This window comes from Tachyglossus aculeatus, chromosome 1 (assembly GCF_015852505.1).
Source record: "Tachyglossus aculeatus isolate mTacAcu1 chromosome 1, mTacAcu1.pri, whole genome shotgun sequence".
Taxonomy (NCBI): domain Eukaryota; kingdom Metazoa; phylum Chordata; class Mammalia; order Monotremata; family Tachyglossidae; genus Tachyglossus; species Tachyglossus aculeatus.
Window position 1 is genome coordinate 168,518,128 of NC_052066.1, and position 17,823 is coordinate 168,535,950.

The following is a 17,823-nucleotide window of genomic DNA, read 5'->3' on the forward strand; positions in this document are numbered from 1 at the left end:
GCATGGCTTAGGGGGAAAAGCGCTCCCGGGCTTGGGAGTCAGGGGACCTGGATTCTAATCCCAGTTCTGCCATTATTCTGCTAGGTGGCCTTGGGCAAATCACAACTTTAATATACCTCAGTTTCCTCATCTGTAAAATGGGGATTCAATACCTGTTCTTTCCCCTTCTTAAACTGTGATTGTCATGAGGGACAGAGACTGTGCCTGACCCGATATCTTAATATTCACTCCAGTGCTTACTACAGTGTTTGGTGTATTGTAAGTGCTTGACAAATATCACAATGATGATTGTGATCAGGATCATTTTAAGATTTGTGGGCAGAGATTGTATCTAGCAACTCTACTATATTGTTCTCTGCCAAATAATAATAATAATGGTGGCATTTATTAAGCCATCATTATTATGCAAAGCACTGTTCTAAGCGCTGGGGAAGTTACAAGGTGATCAGGTTGTCCCACAGGGGCCTCACAGTTTTAATCCCCATTTTACAGTTGAGGTAACTGAGGCACAGAGAAGTTAAGTGACTTGCCCAAAGTCACACAGCTGACAATTGGCAGAGCTGGGATTTGAACCCATGACCTCTGACTCCAAAGCCCGTGCTCTTTCCACTGAGCCACGCTGCTTCTCCTGATGTCCAATCCTCTCCAAATGTCTAGAACAGAGTTCTGCAAATAATAAGTGCTCAATAGATTCCATTAATTATATATGGAAAAAGTTCCGAAGTGTATTCTCACCCATCACCGAGGCAGTATTCACGCATGAGTCACTTCAGGTCAGCCCCACTTTTCAGGAACCACAATTCACTCCTGGCACAAGGGGAGGTGAAACAGGATGGGCAGGGGTTGGGCTGGAGGCTGGGTAGGGGGAGGGATCGAAGCCTTCAGATTCACTTGGACTATGTCTTGGTCCAAATGGCACTGATTAGTGTCCCTTCAATTAGTTAATTGCCCTCTAGACCATAATCTCACTGTGGGCGGGGACAATATATTGTCATATTATACTCTCCCAAGTGCTTAGTACAGTGCACTGCATAAAGTAAAGACTCAATAGATATGATTGACTGACTGACTGACTTGAATGACTGACTCAAATTTATCTTTTGAAGCTTGCTAATCCAAAAGGAGTATCATGATAACATGGAGATTATTACTTTGCTGCTGGTTATTTAAAGTATTTCAATTAATTATATAATTTAAATCTTATTTATGATGAGGCTTTTGAGAAAGGGTGCAATTTTAACATCTGAAAAAACTCAGAAAGAAAATAAATGTTCACATGGGTTCAGACCACTGCTTGTCCTAATCCAGTCATTCCTGGGATCTCATGGGAGGACACAAAGTGGGAAGTAAGAATTCTGGATGATGATGTGAGGAGTTTGGGGAAGGCACATGCAAAACAGGGCCCTTCCTGGAAGGAGAGGGAAAATCAGAACTTAATAAAACAGGATATGTACTTAAAGTAAAAGATGGTGAAATTAAAGCAGCAAGGCCTACTGTAAAGAGCACAGGCCTGGGAGTTACAGGACCTGGGTTCTATTCCTGATTCTGCCACTTGTTTGCTATGCGACATTGGGCAAGTAACAACTACTCTGTCTCTCAGTTATCTGATCTGTAAAATGGGAATGAAGACTGTAAGCCCCAGGTGGGACATGGATTGTGTCCAACTTGATTATCTTGTATCTACCCCAGTGCTTAGCACAGTGACTGGCACATAGTAAATGCTCAGCAAATGCCATTAAAAAAAGTCCTAAATACTTTTCCTGTCTCTCCAGGTCATCTACTTCTAGACCTGTGAGTCCTTCCTTTATTTCTCCCTTTATTCACCCTCCCTCAGCCCGACATAACTTATGTCCTTATCCATAATTTATTTATTTATATTAATGTCCACCTACCCCTCTAGATGGTGAGTTTGTTGTGGACAGAGAATGTGTCTTCCAACCCTGTTATACTGTATCCTCCCAAACACTTATTACAGTGCTCTGCACATAGTAACTACTCAATAAATGTGATTGATCCCTCCTGCCTCATTCTCCAAGAAATAGAGAATGCCAAGGAACCATTTTTTTTTACTTTCATGGCTTGCTTTGAAAAGTTCTAACAAAGGGAAAAATGCTTTCAAATGAATTTGGTCTGCATGCTGAAGGCCCTACCTGGAAATGTTTCTGAGATGAACTGCTCCTTTAAAAACTCAGCTCTGTTCCCAAATCTGCTCTCAAATTCACCCCCATCTAATATCTGTCAATGCCGCCTGGACAGACTGCTGTCTAGACAAATGAAGTAGGCTAAAAACAGGATCATAGAGTATGACCCAAGAGGTTACAAGTCCATTCAAGTCCAAGTCCAGCTTTTAGACTGTGAGCCCACTGTTGGGTAGGGACTGTCTCTATATGTTGCCAACTTTTACTTCCCAAGCGCTTAGTACAGTGCTCTGCACACAGTAAGCCCTCAATAAAAATGATTGATTGATTCAACCCAAACTTCTGCCTCTAACAGTGGCAGCAGAATGTTTGGACTAACCCTGTGACAGCTGCTTTCCTTGACAGCCAATCAATCAATGGTATTTATTAAGCACTTTTGGGGTAAGAATAATAATAATAATATTATCATTATTATTCTATGGCGGAGCCAGGATTAGAACCCAATTCCCCTTACAACCAATCCTGTCCACTTCCACTAGGCCATGATGCTTCTGTAGGCATACACCGATTGTAGCCACATGCTGACAAGGCAGTAGAGGTTGCAGATGAAAAATGGGCCTATACCTCAAGATATAACAACGTGCAATTAGTTGTGCACTCATAATAATAACAATAATAATAATGACATTTATTAAGCACTTACTATGTGCAAAGCACTGTTCTAAGTGCTGGGGAGGTTACAAGATGATCAGGTTGTCCCACTGGGGGCTCACAGTCTTAATCCCCATTTTGCAGATGAGGTAACTGATGCACAGAGAAGTTAAGTGACTTGCTCAAAGTCACATAGCTGACAATTGGCAGAGGCAGGATTTGAACCCATGACCTCTGACTCCAAAGCCTGTGCTCTTTCCACTGAGCCATGCTGCTTCTCTAATCCACTCATCTTGGATCAAATCTGGAATTTTATTCAACAGCGTCTGGTTAGCTTCATAACCGCGGTGCCAAAAAACAGTATACCATATGGCCAGGACTCTGAGTCCTGCAAGGGCTTTTAGAGTCACAAAGATACTCATAGGTAAATTCACCAATCAGTGTCTTGTTCAAATACAAGGCCCATCCACATAATGCAGTGTGGCCTAGAGGAAGGAGAAAAAGCCTGGGAGTCAGAGGACCCGGGTTCTAATTCCAGTTCAACCACTTACCTGCAGTGTGACCTTGGGCAAGTCACTTCACTTCTCCATGCCTCAGTTCCCTCATCTGCAAAATGGGGATTCAGTCAATACTTGTTCTTCCAGTTCAACTGTGAGCCCTGTGTGGAACCAGATTATCTTGTGTCTACCACAGAGTTTAGTACAGTACCTGACATATAGTAAGCACTTAAATACCACAATGATAATTATCACTGCCACCTTCAAGCTTGTCCTTTCTCAGTCTCTGTCTTTCAAAACTCAAGAGCTCAGATCTTTTCCTATCCCACTGAAGTTGCTCAACCTTCCTGATCATTTGGTCACTCTTCAGGAACGGAGAAAAGTACCCCAGGCAAAACCTAGTGATTCAAGCCACACTGTGGAGCTTTATTCCAAATCAATTAATCAATAGTATGTATTAAGCCTTTCTTGTGTGCAGAGAATTATAGTAAGTGCTTAAGAGAATACAATAGCGATACAATAGAGTTGGTAGGCACAGAGCTTACAGTCTAGCAGACATTTTTCTTATTAGAAATGGCAGCAATGCCTGGTTGTTCTGTGCAAAATAATCATCTGTTTCCTTTGTCCTTGCCATTAGGACCAGACCAGAGTCTCCCCACCTTTTACTGCCCAAGGCAAGAGAAGAGTTACACAATCTGTTTTTCATGCAAATGTCCATTTGTAATATAAAGGGCAAGGGAGAGAAGATGGATGACAAAGGGGCAGAATTCAATCTAAACCAAGTGTTTTGCAAAGGTTTCCCATGAAGTGTCAGCAGGTACATAAGGAGCAGCAGTTTTTCCTGCTCTCAAAACAGATGTAAACCCTAGTGATGAGTGAGGGTGGTGATGGTTCAGAACGGATATGCTGGGACCTGATATTGGATGATAATTTACCTAAGTATTGAAAGCCTCAGTGCACTCCTATCTAGTCAGTGAAACAAATGAAGCCAGATCCTTCCATCAACCTGGTGAGTCTTGCTGTCTGAACACTGCTGATGCCAGGAATTTAGCTAGAGTTCGGGGGTGTAGGGAGAATGATTTGATAGCGGCATCTGTTGTTTCCTTGCTCGGATAAATTATAAAGACCAAAGCCACTGGTAGGTGTCAGGCAATCAAATCATTGGATGCCTGGGACCAGGCAGAATCACCCTATTGTACGAGGGTCATACCGTATTTTGTGTTCAAGTTGTTCCTATCTACCTACCAACTGTACTGTGCTCTGTTCAGCGCTTATCATAGTGCTCTGCATGAAGCACTCACTACAAACCACTGATTGATTGATTCCTGGAGGGGTACAAGCAAAGGGGAAATACTGAAGGAAGAACAAGGTCCTGTAGGTCAGGGTTGAGAGGCTCGGGGGAAATGGCAAAAGTCGAGCAGAATGAGAAGGTGGGATGGGTGGCAGGTGAGCACTGGGGAATGAATGAATGAACGAATGACTCACCAAGAACCGACTTTCATTTAATTTTGGTGAGGAACATTCACCCCACCCTACTACAATCAGGGTGGACTGCTTTCTCTTACTCCTTCCAGAGAGCCAGGCTTAGCTGGGGAGAACGGAAAATGGAGAAAAACCGGTGGAGGGTTTTATAAGCAAAGGGCTACTCCTCTCTAGGGAGGCTCAAGGGAACAGAACATCTCCAGAGCTGTCAAGTGGGTCAAAGAGCATGGCCAGCACACAATCAGGCAAACACCTCTGCTCTAACATTACCTCTTTTTTGTCTGGCCCAGTGGCATTTGGCTTTATCAGCCTCCCAAGGGCAGGGAAGGAAACATCTGGAAGCCGTTCAATACTGAGAAGCCACTCGCTCTCCACAAACAGCGAAGGCCCCTTGCAAGGGTCACTGAGTTCAGCAGCTCGGGGGAAAAGAGTTTGCTTTGAAAGTAGATGTGCCAAAGGCCAGAGGTTAGAGTAGTGGTAGAGTGGAAGACAATTCGCTACAAGTCAAAACACAACCGTGCTGAGCAGCAGCGGCAAGGGAGAGAGCAGAGACTCAGGTTTACCTCGCGGAAGGAGGAAATGGTAAATCACTTTCATATTTTTACCAAGAAAACTCTATGGATACACTACCAGAATGATTGCAGATGGAGGTGAGGTATTCTGGGAGAGATGTGCCCACAGCGTCGCTATAGGTCGGACTTGACTCCAAAGTATAAGACATCAACAAGGCAACTGTCCTTAGTCCTCATGTGGAGACTCTATTATTGTTTTATTATTATTATTATTATTATTATTATTATTATTATTATTATTATTATTATTGTGTCTGCCTTCTTAGCCAGAATTCCAAGCAGTGTTAAGTTGAAACCTCATGACAAGGAAGTTTAGGTTAAGCAATTAATCCCAGATTCAGGGCCTAAAAGAAATCAGGACAGGTCAAATGGAAATCTGGTAACAGGCTTTAAAGGAATTATATTTACTTGGCCTTTCCTTTCTATTCCCTTACCATTTGGGTTTCAAGAGAACCTATAGACTATTGAATTTGTGAGCTACAGTCAAGTGTGGCCTATTGCAGAGAGTATGGGCCTGGGAATCAGGGGACTGTGTTCTAATCCCTGTTCTCTTACTTGGCTGCTTTGTGATCTTGGGCAAATCATTTAATTTCTCTGTGCTTTTGTTTCCTCATTTGTAAAATGGGAATAGTATACCTGTACTCGATCCTCCTTAGACTGAAAAGCCCCTTAGGGACAGGGACATGCCTGACCTGATTATCTTTTGTTGACCCCAACAATTAGTTCAGTTGTTGGCACAACCTGATTAGTTCTTATCCAATCCAATTACCTTGTATCTACCCCAGCACTTAGAACAGTGTCTGACACAGCCTAAGCGCTCAACAAATACCATAAAAAAACCATAGGAAGCTCTTCACAAACACCAAAATTATAAACAGAAGTAGGATATGGAGATGATAAAAAGAAGGAGTCTGCTGTGAATTTCATGATGAAAATAAGACTCTGAGATGCTTCTTCCAAGATCAGAGATCTAAGATATTGGTCTATTGCTGAACTGCAGTCGCAAATCCTAGCCCAAAGGTTTTAGTTTAAAAAACAAAAATAATGAGAAATGGATTCTGAACCCATTAAATCCAAAACATTAGTGGGTGACTGCATATGACAGAATGGCAGAGAAGGCCCGCTCTGTCTGGCATCACTGAGGTCATGAAACCACAAATCTGGGAATGCAGCTCAAGTGAGTCTTCAACCAGCACCAACCTGCACACATTCATCTGGGAGGATTTAGCCATATCAAGGGGCTACTCAAGCCACAGGGCCCACCCACCATGTAGCCCCCTAGCACTGTTGTAACAAATAGGAGCACATCAAATTACAACACTGAATAGAAACAATATTTTAAAGTCCATCAACTGGTGATAGAGTTGGAGACAATTTCAGTGGAGAAATTCTATCACTTCCAGGGAATTCACTACTGCTAACCTAGTGGACAAATGCAAAACTCTCTGGTCACTGCCCCAACCACTAAGGTAGCACATGAGAGGTATTTTTTAATGGTATGTGCCAGGCACTGTACTAAGCACTGTGATAGATACAAGCTAATCAGGTTGGACACAATCCATGTCCCACATAGGCTCATAGTCTTAATCCCCATTTTACAGATGAGGCAACTGAGGCACTGAGAAGTTAAGTGATTTCCTTAAGGTTACACATCAAAGTGGCAAATCTGGGATTAGAACCCAGGTCCTTCTGACTCCCAAACCTGTGCTCTATCCATTAGGCAATGCTGCTTCTCCCAAAATGGTATTTCCACTTGCCTTGAACTGACATGGGTGAAGAAGTGGCAACCACTTCTAATCCTGACTCTGCCACTTGTCTGCTATGTGACCTTGGGAAGTCACTTAACAGCTCTGTACCTCAATTTCCTCATCTGTAAATGGGGAATAAATCCTACTCCCTCCTAACTAAACTGTGAGCCCCATGGAGGATGGGGACAGGGTCCAAACAGATAACCTTGAATTTACTCCAATACTTAGAACAGTGTTTGGCACATAGTAAGTACTTAATGAATACATTATTACCATTATTTTTATTATTAATGGTAGTAATAATCATCATCATAATAGTAATAATCAGCCTCCCTGTCTTGCTCCACCCTTTTGCCTAATTTCTGATTTTAAATATATTATCCTATACATGGAGCTGTCCTATAATAGCTCCTGAAAAATCTTATGTTATGGGAAAAGCACATTATAGTAACCATTGATTCAACTGGGTTGGTGGGAAGATCGTTCAAAGATTCCAGCTCGAGGGACATCTTTCAGTACAACTTCCAATATCATTACTACATTCACTAAAAAATGCTTTACATCATTAGTAGAATAATAAGGATATATCTTAAGGGCTTACTATGTGCCAAGCATTACACTAAAAGCTTTGTTAAATATAAATCAATCAAGTCAGGCAGTCCCTGACCAACGCAAAGCTCAAAGTCTAAGTAGGAGGGAGAAAGGTATCTTATTCCCATTTTACAGATGAGGAATCTGAGGCATAGAGATGTTAAGTGACTGGCCCAAGGTCACACAGCAGGACATTTTTATTTTCCTGAATCAAATTCTGCAAAAGTGCAAAAACATAAAGAAGTACAAGCTCCTCTAAGATAAGGTACAATAAGACTGAGTTAGAGACTGGGAAGAATTAGGAACATCCACCTGGACTTTCTCCTTTCAGGATCGTACCTGAATAGTTTCCGGTAGACTACCAGTCTTGACTACTGGAGGAAGAGTCAAGCAGGGGCATGCCCATTTCATCCCCAGCTTGGGCAGTGGCTAGCAAGTGGAAGGAAATCTACAATAAGTCAAGACTCACCTGTGCTGGGCAGCAGAGGCATGGGAGAGAGTCAAGGGTAGAGATTCAGGTCTACTGTGCGTGGAAGGAGGCAGTGGTAAACCACTTCTGTATTTTTACCAAGAAAACTCTAAGGATACACTACCAGAACAATTGCAGATAGAGGTGGGAAGTTCTGGGAGAGATGTGTCTGTGGAATTGCTGTGGGTCGGAGACGACTTGACAGAATAAGACAAGACCTTGACTGAAGCCACAAGCAGGCACACCACCTTTACTTCCTCCTCCCAATCTACCTGTTCCAAATTATGGATCATGTTATCAGTCAATCAGTCAGTAATATTTATTAAGTGCTTACTTGTACTTGTACTAAGTGCTTAGAAGAGTACAATAAACCAGAGTTGGTAGACACCTTCCCAGCCCACAACAAGCACAGAATAAGAAAAGATTCATATTGGCAAGAACATTCCCTCATTCTTCAGTAACATCCATATCATGTAGTGAAAACTTGTGTTAAAGCAGACTTGGATGTATTTTGAAATCTTATATTTGGAGTTTGAAATTCATATTGACAATAATTATTATTGATAGTAATTATGACTATCATTATTATGGCATTAATAATGATAATAATAATGATGATGCATTTACTAAGCACTTATTATGTGCAAAGCACTGTTCTAAGTGCTGGGAAGGTTACAAGGTGATCAGGTTGTCCCATGGAACCGGGGGGGGGGGGGGGGGCGGTGCTCACAGTCTTAATTAAGTGCTTACTAGGTGATGATGATGGTATTTGTTAAGCACTTACATGTGCCAAGCACTGTTCTAAACACTGGGGTAGATACAAGATTATCAGATTGTCTCAAGTGGAGCTCACAATCTTAATCCCCATTTTACAGATGAGATAACTGAGGCACAGAGAAGTTAAGTGACTTGCCCAAAGTCACACAACTGACAAGTGGCGGAGTCAGGATTAGAAATCATGACCTCTGACTCACAAGCCCGTGATCTTTCCACTAAGCCACGCTGCTTCTCAAATTGACAAACACTGGTCTAATCTCAGAGGTAGATACAAGTTTATCAAGTCAGACACAGCCCCTGTCTGACATGGAGCTTACAGTCAAACTTCACGATTTCAGGCCCACCCTATACCTACTCTAACAACTTTATAATAGGTTTTATTCTCAATCATATGCTTGGTGCCCTGTCAAAAACACACAAAACTTAACACATGTACCTCCTCTTACAGAATGTACTGGCTAAGTAAAAATGGAGTTTCCTGAAACACACCATAACTTAACCCTATAAATTAGTTTTGACATTAATTGGGGCAGTATAAATATGAACCATGTGTACAACGTACTGAAACTATGATTTATGCATTGCATACCACATGATCTGATTATGTGCTGACCAGTATTTTTCCCCTTTCTCATCCCTGCTGGAATTTGGAATGCCAAACCTTTTAGAGAGAAACTAGTGGTGAAAATGCAGAATCCAGGCCCTCCCTGTCCTTAAACTCTTGCCCCAGGCTAGGGGTAGGAGGACATGTTGCGGATAATTATTTTAGCTACCCTCTCCCTTCCTTTTTCTCCTTTGCCTAAAACACCCACTGCCCAGCTGTGATATTGAAAAAGAAGATCTGAATGGGGCAGGTGCTTACAGTGTCAGGGTCTGTGTAAGTGGAGAGAAGGAAATATACAAGCAAGTGGTATTCGTGCCCCTAGACTGCAACATCTCCAGCCTGCTTCCTGCAAACACAAGATACACCACAACTTTAGGCCTCATTTGCCCAGGTTTCCCTTCCCACTCTCAGGAGAGAACTTAAGGAAACCAAAGCAGGTATCCTATTTGGATAGCTCACACTGTTTGGAGTTGGCCTTTATTTTATTTTATTTATTTTTTGGTCTGGGGAATAAAACCATCAGTGGAATGAGAGTAATTTGGCGGTGCCCACGAGAAACAACTGTGCGTTTTATAACAGTCCATTAGTGCAAAGCTCTTAATGAAAATGAAAGCCCTTAATGAAGCCAAAAGGCGGTAGAAGCCTCCATTCCAGGAGGGTAATTAGGTAAGTGGGAGGGTGGGGGTGGAAGCAGGCAGGAGATGGGAGAGAAAAAAAAAATACAAAGCTAGGAAGGATGGGCTTTTGCCCAGGTCTCAGTTATGATGCCATTGTGATAAATCAGCCAGTTGCAGTTAACAGACAGACAGAGAATCCTTTTTACTGTTTGATTCATTCCACAGTGGGAAATAAAAGAAATCCATTGGAGGAAATCTCAAAAGATTACTTTCTTAAAACACCACCAAAAGGAGGATGGACAGCTGGAATCAGTTTAATTCCACTGGGATGATAACTCTTAGAGAAGTGGCTCCTGTGAGAAAATAAGGTGCAACATAATGACAATATTTTCAGCAACTGGATAATCCCAGGGAGATCACATCTTAGCCATTTTCTAATGACCCAGTGAAAGACTCTCCCTCATGATTTGTACAGCTACACAGTAAAAGGACTCAAAACATAGGTTTGCTTTAAGAAGACGTGGCAGTGACTGAAACTAAATATCCAGAAGTCACTTGAAATTTGCTTCTACCAATGACCCTCTTTCTCCCAGAGGAAGCTTTACTCATCCCTTTTCAATCTCACATGGCGCTTATTTCACTCCCAGTCCTGGCTGAGTTGAACATGTTTCGCTGTTCAATATTTCCTCATCAATCACTCTCTCAAACTGTCAATCAAACTGATAGTTTCTCTCAAAATGCCTACAATCTGTCATGCTGTGGATCCCAGAGGTGCCCAAGCTGGAACATGCTATGCTGAAGAGAGCTCAGTGGCAATGGGTCACCCGTCCTCTTCCTCTTTACAACTTTACCTTCTTTTAGAAGCCTTCTCAACTAAACTGACGTTCCATATTAGCTTCTCACAAGATCACTACTAGAAGAATAGGAAACAAAGCCAATCCCAAACATCTTCACACTGATCTGATCCACAAGTGATGAAAAGATAAAAAAGCACAGGAATGGAGAAATTCCTGTACATTTTTATATTTAGTGATTAACCAATTTATAACACACAAGTCTTTATCCATTAGAAGGCAAGGGGAAAGTCACAATGATTCTGAATCACCACCTAGAATACGTTCTAATCACTCAACCATATTTATTGAGTATTCATTCATTCAACTGTATTTATTGAGCACTTACTGTGTGCAGACCACTGTACTAAGCACTTGGAAAGTACAATTTGACAACAAATAGAGACAATCCCTACCCAACGGGCTCACAGCACTTGGGAGAGTACAATTCAGAAGAGTTGGTAGGCATGGTCCCTGCCCTCAGGGAGTTTACAATTTAGTGGGGGAAGGCAGACGTTAAAATAAATTACAAACAGGGGAAACAGCACAGTATTAGGATATATATGTAAGTGCTGTGTGGGAGGGTAAGAGTGACTGGGAATGAGTATCAAAGTTCTTAAGGGATGCACTTCTAAGTGCGTATAAGTCTTCATTTCTCCCAAGGGTCCCCATTCCAGCAAAAAGTCACATATTGGATTGTTCCCCATCGACAGACACAAAGGGGTCTGAGATGCATTTGTCAAGACTGTGGTAAGTGTGTTGTGGGCAGGAAATGTGTCTGTTCATTGCTATATTGTACTTTCCCAAGCACTTGTTAGAGTGGTCTGTACACAGTAAGCACTCAATAAATATGGTTGAATGAATGAATATTCAAGATTGATTCCCTTCTTCCTGCCCAAAAATGTCCAGAAGTCGCCAGACCACTTAGTATTACCGCTTTACTATTGAATTATTTGTAATCACGTTCCGGTAAGCAGGGTATGTGTGCGAATTATGGGAATTCCATTTCTGGGTGGCTCAGTCACCCTTTCAAGGCAATGATGGCAAAATTGGATCTCACATCCTGAGCCCCTAGAACCCTCTGAGATCTTTCACCACATCACGGCTCCCACCGTTTGTCATCAGCCCTTCTTTCCCATCGCTGGGCGCCAACACTCAGCCTGAGCAACGGTGCTTCTGGACATACCCGCCAGAATTCATTTCTCAGGCAAGATCTTCTGGCACTCGACTTCAAATATGCCACTAAAATCTAGATATAGTACATCCACTGCCTGCTTCCCATCCACTAAATCTGTGATTTGATTATAAAAAAGTGATCAAGATTGCCTGACAAGATTTGTTCTTTTTATACATTCCTGCCATTTGCTGTTGTTTGCTCTGTTATCCCCTTAGGTATTCACAGTTTGTTTTTCCTCTTAACTCTGTTTCATTATTTTCCTGGAGAATGAAGTTAGATTTATGGGAGCAGGCTGCCTCATCATTGTTTTATAGTGGAAATGGTTCTAGTCTTTTGCTTTTCAATCTAGTTTTTCTCCGTTGCTCTTTCAAACACCTTCCCCATTCCCAGGCCTCTCTGCACAGTGGAACTCAGACACCCTAAGTCTCCTGGTATGCCTCATTTGTCCAAATATTTTCCCCACTCTGACACTGATTTTATTTAGTAAAAGTCCAACTTCGATGGTAATTTCCAGTTCCAGATGAGAGCTCTAAATTCTAGGACTTCATTGTACAGGGAGGAAATTCAGGGGAGAGTTGGTGTTCTCACAGTCTAAACGGGAGAGAGAGATCATGAGAAGCAAGCAGCATGGCCTAGTAGATGGAATACAGGCCTGGGTGTCAGAAGGACCTAGGTTCTAATACCGGCTCTGCCACTTGTCTGCTATGTGACCTTGGGCAAGTCACTTAACTTCTCTATGCCTCAACTACTTCATGTGTAAAATGGAGGTTAAGACTGTGAGTCCCATGGGGGAACAGGGATGGTGTCTTACCTGATTAGTTTGTATCTACCCCAGCGCTTAGTACAGAGCCTGGCAGATGATAAGCGCTTAACAAAAACCTAAAAAAAAAAATCAGGCATTTTTCCCCATTTTAAGGATGAGGAAAGTGAGGCCCCGAGGAATTAACTGACTTGCTGAAGGTCACATGTTCACATAGCAGGCCAAGTGGTGGAGCCGGGATAACAACCCAGGTCCTCTGACTGTGAGGCCTGTGCGCTTTCTTTGATCCTCTTCCGCTGGCATCTGGCCTCCTGTTATCACTGTAAACACTGGTTACTTCTATCCCCATTCTCCTCACTCTACATCACACCTGCTGCCTGGCCAATTGAAGTTTGGGGCGTGGGGAAAGCATTCTATCATCACGGATGTTAACACTGAAGGCATGTCAGTTGGGTATCAGGAACTCCTTCTTGTGTCTGCACGTTCTGAACCATCAACCTGTAGGGCTGGGTAGAGTTGTCCTTGAGGAGTTTCAGGGAGGGCAAGCCTGGAGGGACATGTTGGCCCCCAACTGGGAACACATGCTGGCAGAACTCTCTTCCCCCAAATTCCAACCAATCATCACAGCCCCAACCAAGGTTCCCTTTGTCCTCCTGCTCCCCACTCATTACCTCCCCAATTAATGATCTGGGCCTTTACCCTAGTTAGGGCTTACAGACCTCCCAATTCTTTGATCCCTACAACTATATTCAGTTCCCCGTCCCACACATATTCTTCTTGGCTCTTAATGAGTACAGTTAGGTGGAGAAGAAAGGCAACTCTCCATAAATCCTCCTCTCCACCCTTCAAATATGATCCACTTCAATTTGCAAGGTGTCCAGTGCTGAAGGCTTTGGTTAGGGGTGGGCCCAGGCAGACCACCCATCCTCTCTGATTATCCCCCTTCCTAAACTGTGTGGGTCAGTCCCCTCAAGGGACATCAACCCAGGAGTGGTCAAAGGAAGGAAAATCAACAGCATTTGAGCACTTTCTGTGTGCTGAACACTGTACTAAGCACCTGGGAGGGAACAATGCAGTAGAGTGGGTAGGCATGATTCCTCCCCACAAGGAGCTCACAGTTTGAAAGGGGAGATGGCCATTAAAATGAGTTAAGGGTACTTACATAAGTGCTGTGGGGCTGGGGCCTTTTGCCCTCATTTACAAATGAGAACTCATGGCTTAGTCACACAAAGCACTTGACACTAAATCTGTCTCAGGAATATTTTGGTAATAGTAGGAATAAGAAATCTAATAATTGGCCTTGGGGTGGAATTTTAAATAGGCAAACCATTTACAATTGCTAATTAGTGGAGATAACAGTTGTGTCATATATGCAAAGAGAGGAGGCACTTGAATGGCAGGGTTGGAAGGTTTTTCTCCTGACACTGTGCCCTTGGGCAGTCACGTGATCTGGTCTGGCCTCAGATGCTTCTGAGGCATCATTCTGAATGAAATGCAATGAGTTAGGTTCCTGGAGTTCAGTGTAGAACCGAACACTCTGAGAAGAGAGCCTCTGCATCGGCAGTGGTCCCAAGAGATCAAGACCATTCCGGGATCAGCCCCCATCCCAAGAAACTTAGAGAGCATATGTTAACTCTCCTTTGACTTGGGGCTGATAGTCAGTGAGACTGGAGTCAGTTGGACCATGGTTATGTATAGTTCCACTGATAAATCATCATCATCATCAATCGTATTTATTGAGCGTTTACTATGTGATAAATGCCCCAGACCCTGGAGGGTAGCGACCCCCAGAATGACCCTCCAGTCTTTTCTGTGTCTGGGATGACATAAGTTAAACTGGATGCACTAGAGCCACTTCTGACACAGGTAGCGCCCTCTTCTACTCCCATCCTGGCTCAGATAAACTCAATTCTACTTGGGCCCAATCCAGAACCAGAAGATCAGTTCAGGAATGTGGCAAATCCAAAAGTGACAGCTTGGGGTGCTCCATTTGGCTCTAAGTCAAAACAGTGAGTTTCCTCATGGAAGAACGTTAGGGTTAAAGCCCATTAACTTTGGCATTTGTTAAGCACTTGCTATGTTCCAGACACTGTATTAAGCACTGTGGTTGATATGAGGAAATCAGGTTGGGCACTCCAGTCCCACACTGGGCTCACACTCTTATTCTCATTTTACAGATGAGGTAACTGAGGCCCAGAAAAGTGAAGTGACTTCCCTTCCTTGGAACCATGGGGGAACACTGCCACTTGTTTTGTCTTCTTGTCTGTCTCCCCCTTCTAGACTATGAGCCCGTTGTTGGGTAGGGACCGTCTCTATATGTTGTCGACTTGTACTTCCCAAAGCACTTAGTACAGTGCTCTGCACACAGTTAGTGCTCAATAAATATGCTTGAATACTTGAATAATTGAATAAATACGATTGAATTGAATACAATTCAATATTAATTGAATCAATAAATACGAATGAATGAATGAAAAAGTCCATAGGAAGCATTTTCAGTTCCCAGAGGACACTTGGTCTGTAAATGCAGCATTCTAATTTTTACTATTAACAACAGCTCCGAGGAACCTTATATGGATTATTCTCAGGGTTTTCCAGACACACTAGCAGAGACCAAGATGTTTGCCCAAGAGCAAATGAGGGCAGATCCCTCCTAAGTCTATCTATGGGTTCGGGGAGGCTCCTGGAGATAGGTGATTAAAACTCACCACATGCTCACCAGCCTCTTGTGAGGGAATAAATCATTCATTTCCAGCCTATGTCTCTCCCTGTGCAGGCTGAGTTCAGATCTGAATTTAAAATGTATCAGATCAAACTGGTAACTGCAACAGCCACCCGGTTACCACAACAGCCCCGCCTTCACTTGCCTCTCTCTGACTCTCTTTCCTGCTTCTGCATCGGGCCCTGGGGAGGACCTGAGACCTGCAATTTAACCTTTTTATGAGGGGATTGAATAACTAGCTCTGTTTACAGCTGTTTATACAACATCCCCGAAGACACCAGGTAAACACCTGAACCCTGGCCATTTCCTGACTGAAAGCTGAGCTGGGCCATGTAATAAATACATTAGCCAATACAGAGACAGCCGGCTAATCACGTAATAAGAGACTGTAGATTCACTTTTATTCCTCCCATGGTGGTTGGGTTATTCTCTCCCTCCCCCCTGAACACCTCCAAACTGACCAAATAAAACCCGCCAGTAAATTGAAAGCCAACTCTCCTGCTTTCCGACCAACAAAAACAGATCGTATTTCACAAGAGTGTTCTCCTGAGTATTATGATTTACATCGGGCAGGTGACTTGTGGGAGTTTTGCTCAAGCAGGAAATAGAAAGGTTAGGTGGGAGGAGGATGGAGGGCAGAAAGGAAGGGAAATAAAAAGGTTCAGCAGAACCTAGAGTAAGGGGAAAAAAATAAAATCAACCAAAGCTCTACTTGAGATGAGGCCATGCTTGGCAGGGAACGTGTCCAACACCAAGCCTTTTGGATTACCCTCATGAAATCATGGATGAAGTCTTCGTTGTCATCTAGAAACATGTTCATTCCTGGCACATGTGGGGATTGTAAAATAGCCCTTCTCACAGAACCCACAGAAAAGATGCCCAAATCACCACCCTGTAGACTGTAAGCTCATTGTAGGAGGGGAACGGGTATGTTAACTCTATTACATTGTACTTTTCCAAGCACTTAGTACAGTGCATTGCACATCGTAAGCACTCAATAAAGTATGTATCTGTAATTCATTCATTTATATTAATGTCTGTCTCCCCCTCTATACTGTAAGCTCGTTGTGGGCAAGGAATATGTCTGTCGCTGTATTGTACTCTCCCAACCACTTAGTACAGTGCTTTGCAAACAGTAAGCACTCAATAAATACAACTGAATGAATGAACTGATGAAACACCACTGATTAATTGAGAAAGTAATGTGGTGTACAATTTGGTAAAAAAAGAACAGATGGACAATATATGTGCCATATATTGGCATGTAGAACTTAATAAATGTTTTGAGGTGATGATTAGAGATAATTATTTATACTTTTTAAGGAACAGAAAGGGTATTTTAAGTGTAGACAGGATCCCTCCTTTTAATTATCTTTCAGAGGAAAACCACGGAGTGGCGGGGCTGTCAGCTCTTTCATTGGACTTCAAATAAATTCAAATCCTCACACAATCACTATCTTACCCGGAGAAAGTTTCTCCTTCTCTCTGGACCCTGGTATCCTGATGTGCCAAAGAGATGCAGTCCTGATGGTCTCACAGACAAGGAAAAAATTTTGCTAATGAAGATTTGGGAATTAAATGCCAAATGCCAAATTTGGCTCACATTTCCTTCAAGCAACCTTCCTCATGCTGAATAGTCCCCTTTTCCCTGGCTTCTTTCCCATCTATGTCATGTATGTACTTGGATTGGTGATCTTTGGGCTTTTGAAATTTGTCCCACCCTCAGTACTTATGTGTATATCCATCAATTACTTATTTATATTAATATCTGTCCCCCCCTCCAGTCTGTAAGCTCATTATGGGCAGGAAATGTATCTGCCAATTCTTTCGCACTGTACTCTCCCAAGCATTTAGCACAGTGTTCTGCACATAGTAAACACTCATTAAATGTCATCATTCATGGTGATTAGAAATTATTATTCATATTTATGTCTACCTTTCCCTCCTAGACTGTAAGCTCATTGTGGGCAGGGAATGTGTGTACCAATTCTGTTGTATTGTAGTCTCCCAAGAGCTTAGTACAGTGCTCTGCACACAGTATGCACTTAATACCAGATCCCATGGAAATATGTAGGTGAGCTCAGTGCCAAACTCTCCTGCAGAAGATTTCATTCATTCATTCATTCAATCATATTTATTGAGCACTTACTGTGTGCAGAGCACTGTACTAAGCATTTGGGAAGTA

The 17,823-nt window shown here is 42.7% G+C and overlaps 2 protein-coding genes across 2 annotated transcripts in view; one reads left to right on the plus strand and one right to left on the minus strand.

The window, feature by feature from the left end:
• Nucleotides 1-17,823, minus strand: part of NRXN3 (neurexin 3) — a 1,831,517-nt gene that overhangs the window by 1,658,968 nt on the left and 154,726 nt on the right.
• Nucleotides 1-17,823, plus strand: part of LOC119931407 (AN1-type zinc finger protein 5-like) — a 31,138-nt gene that overhangs the window by 5,797 nt on the left and 7,518 nt on the right. Inside the window, exon 2 of the mRNA XM_038750085.1 lies at nucleotides 14,783-14,925. Within this exon, the coding sequence (XP_038606013.1) occupies nucleotides 14,783-14,925 (143 nt within the window). The remainder of the gene's footprint in view (nucleotides 1-14,782; nucleotides 14,926-17,823) is intronic.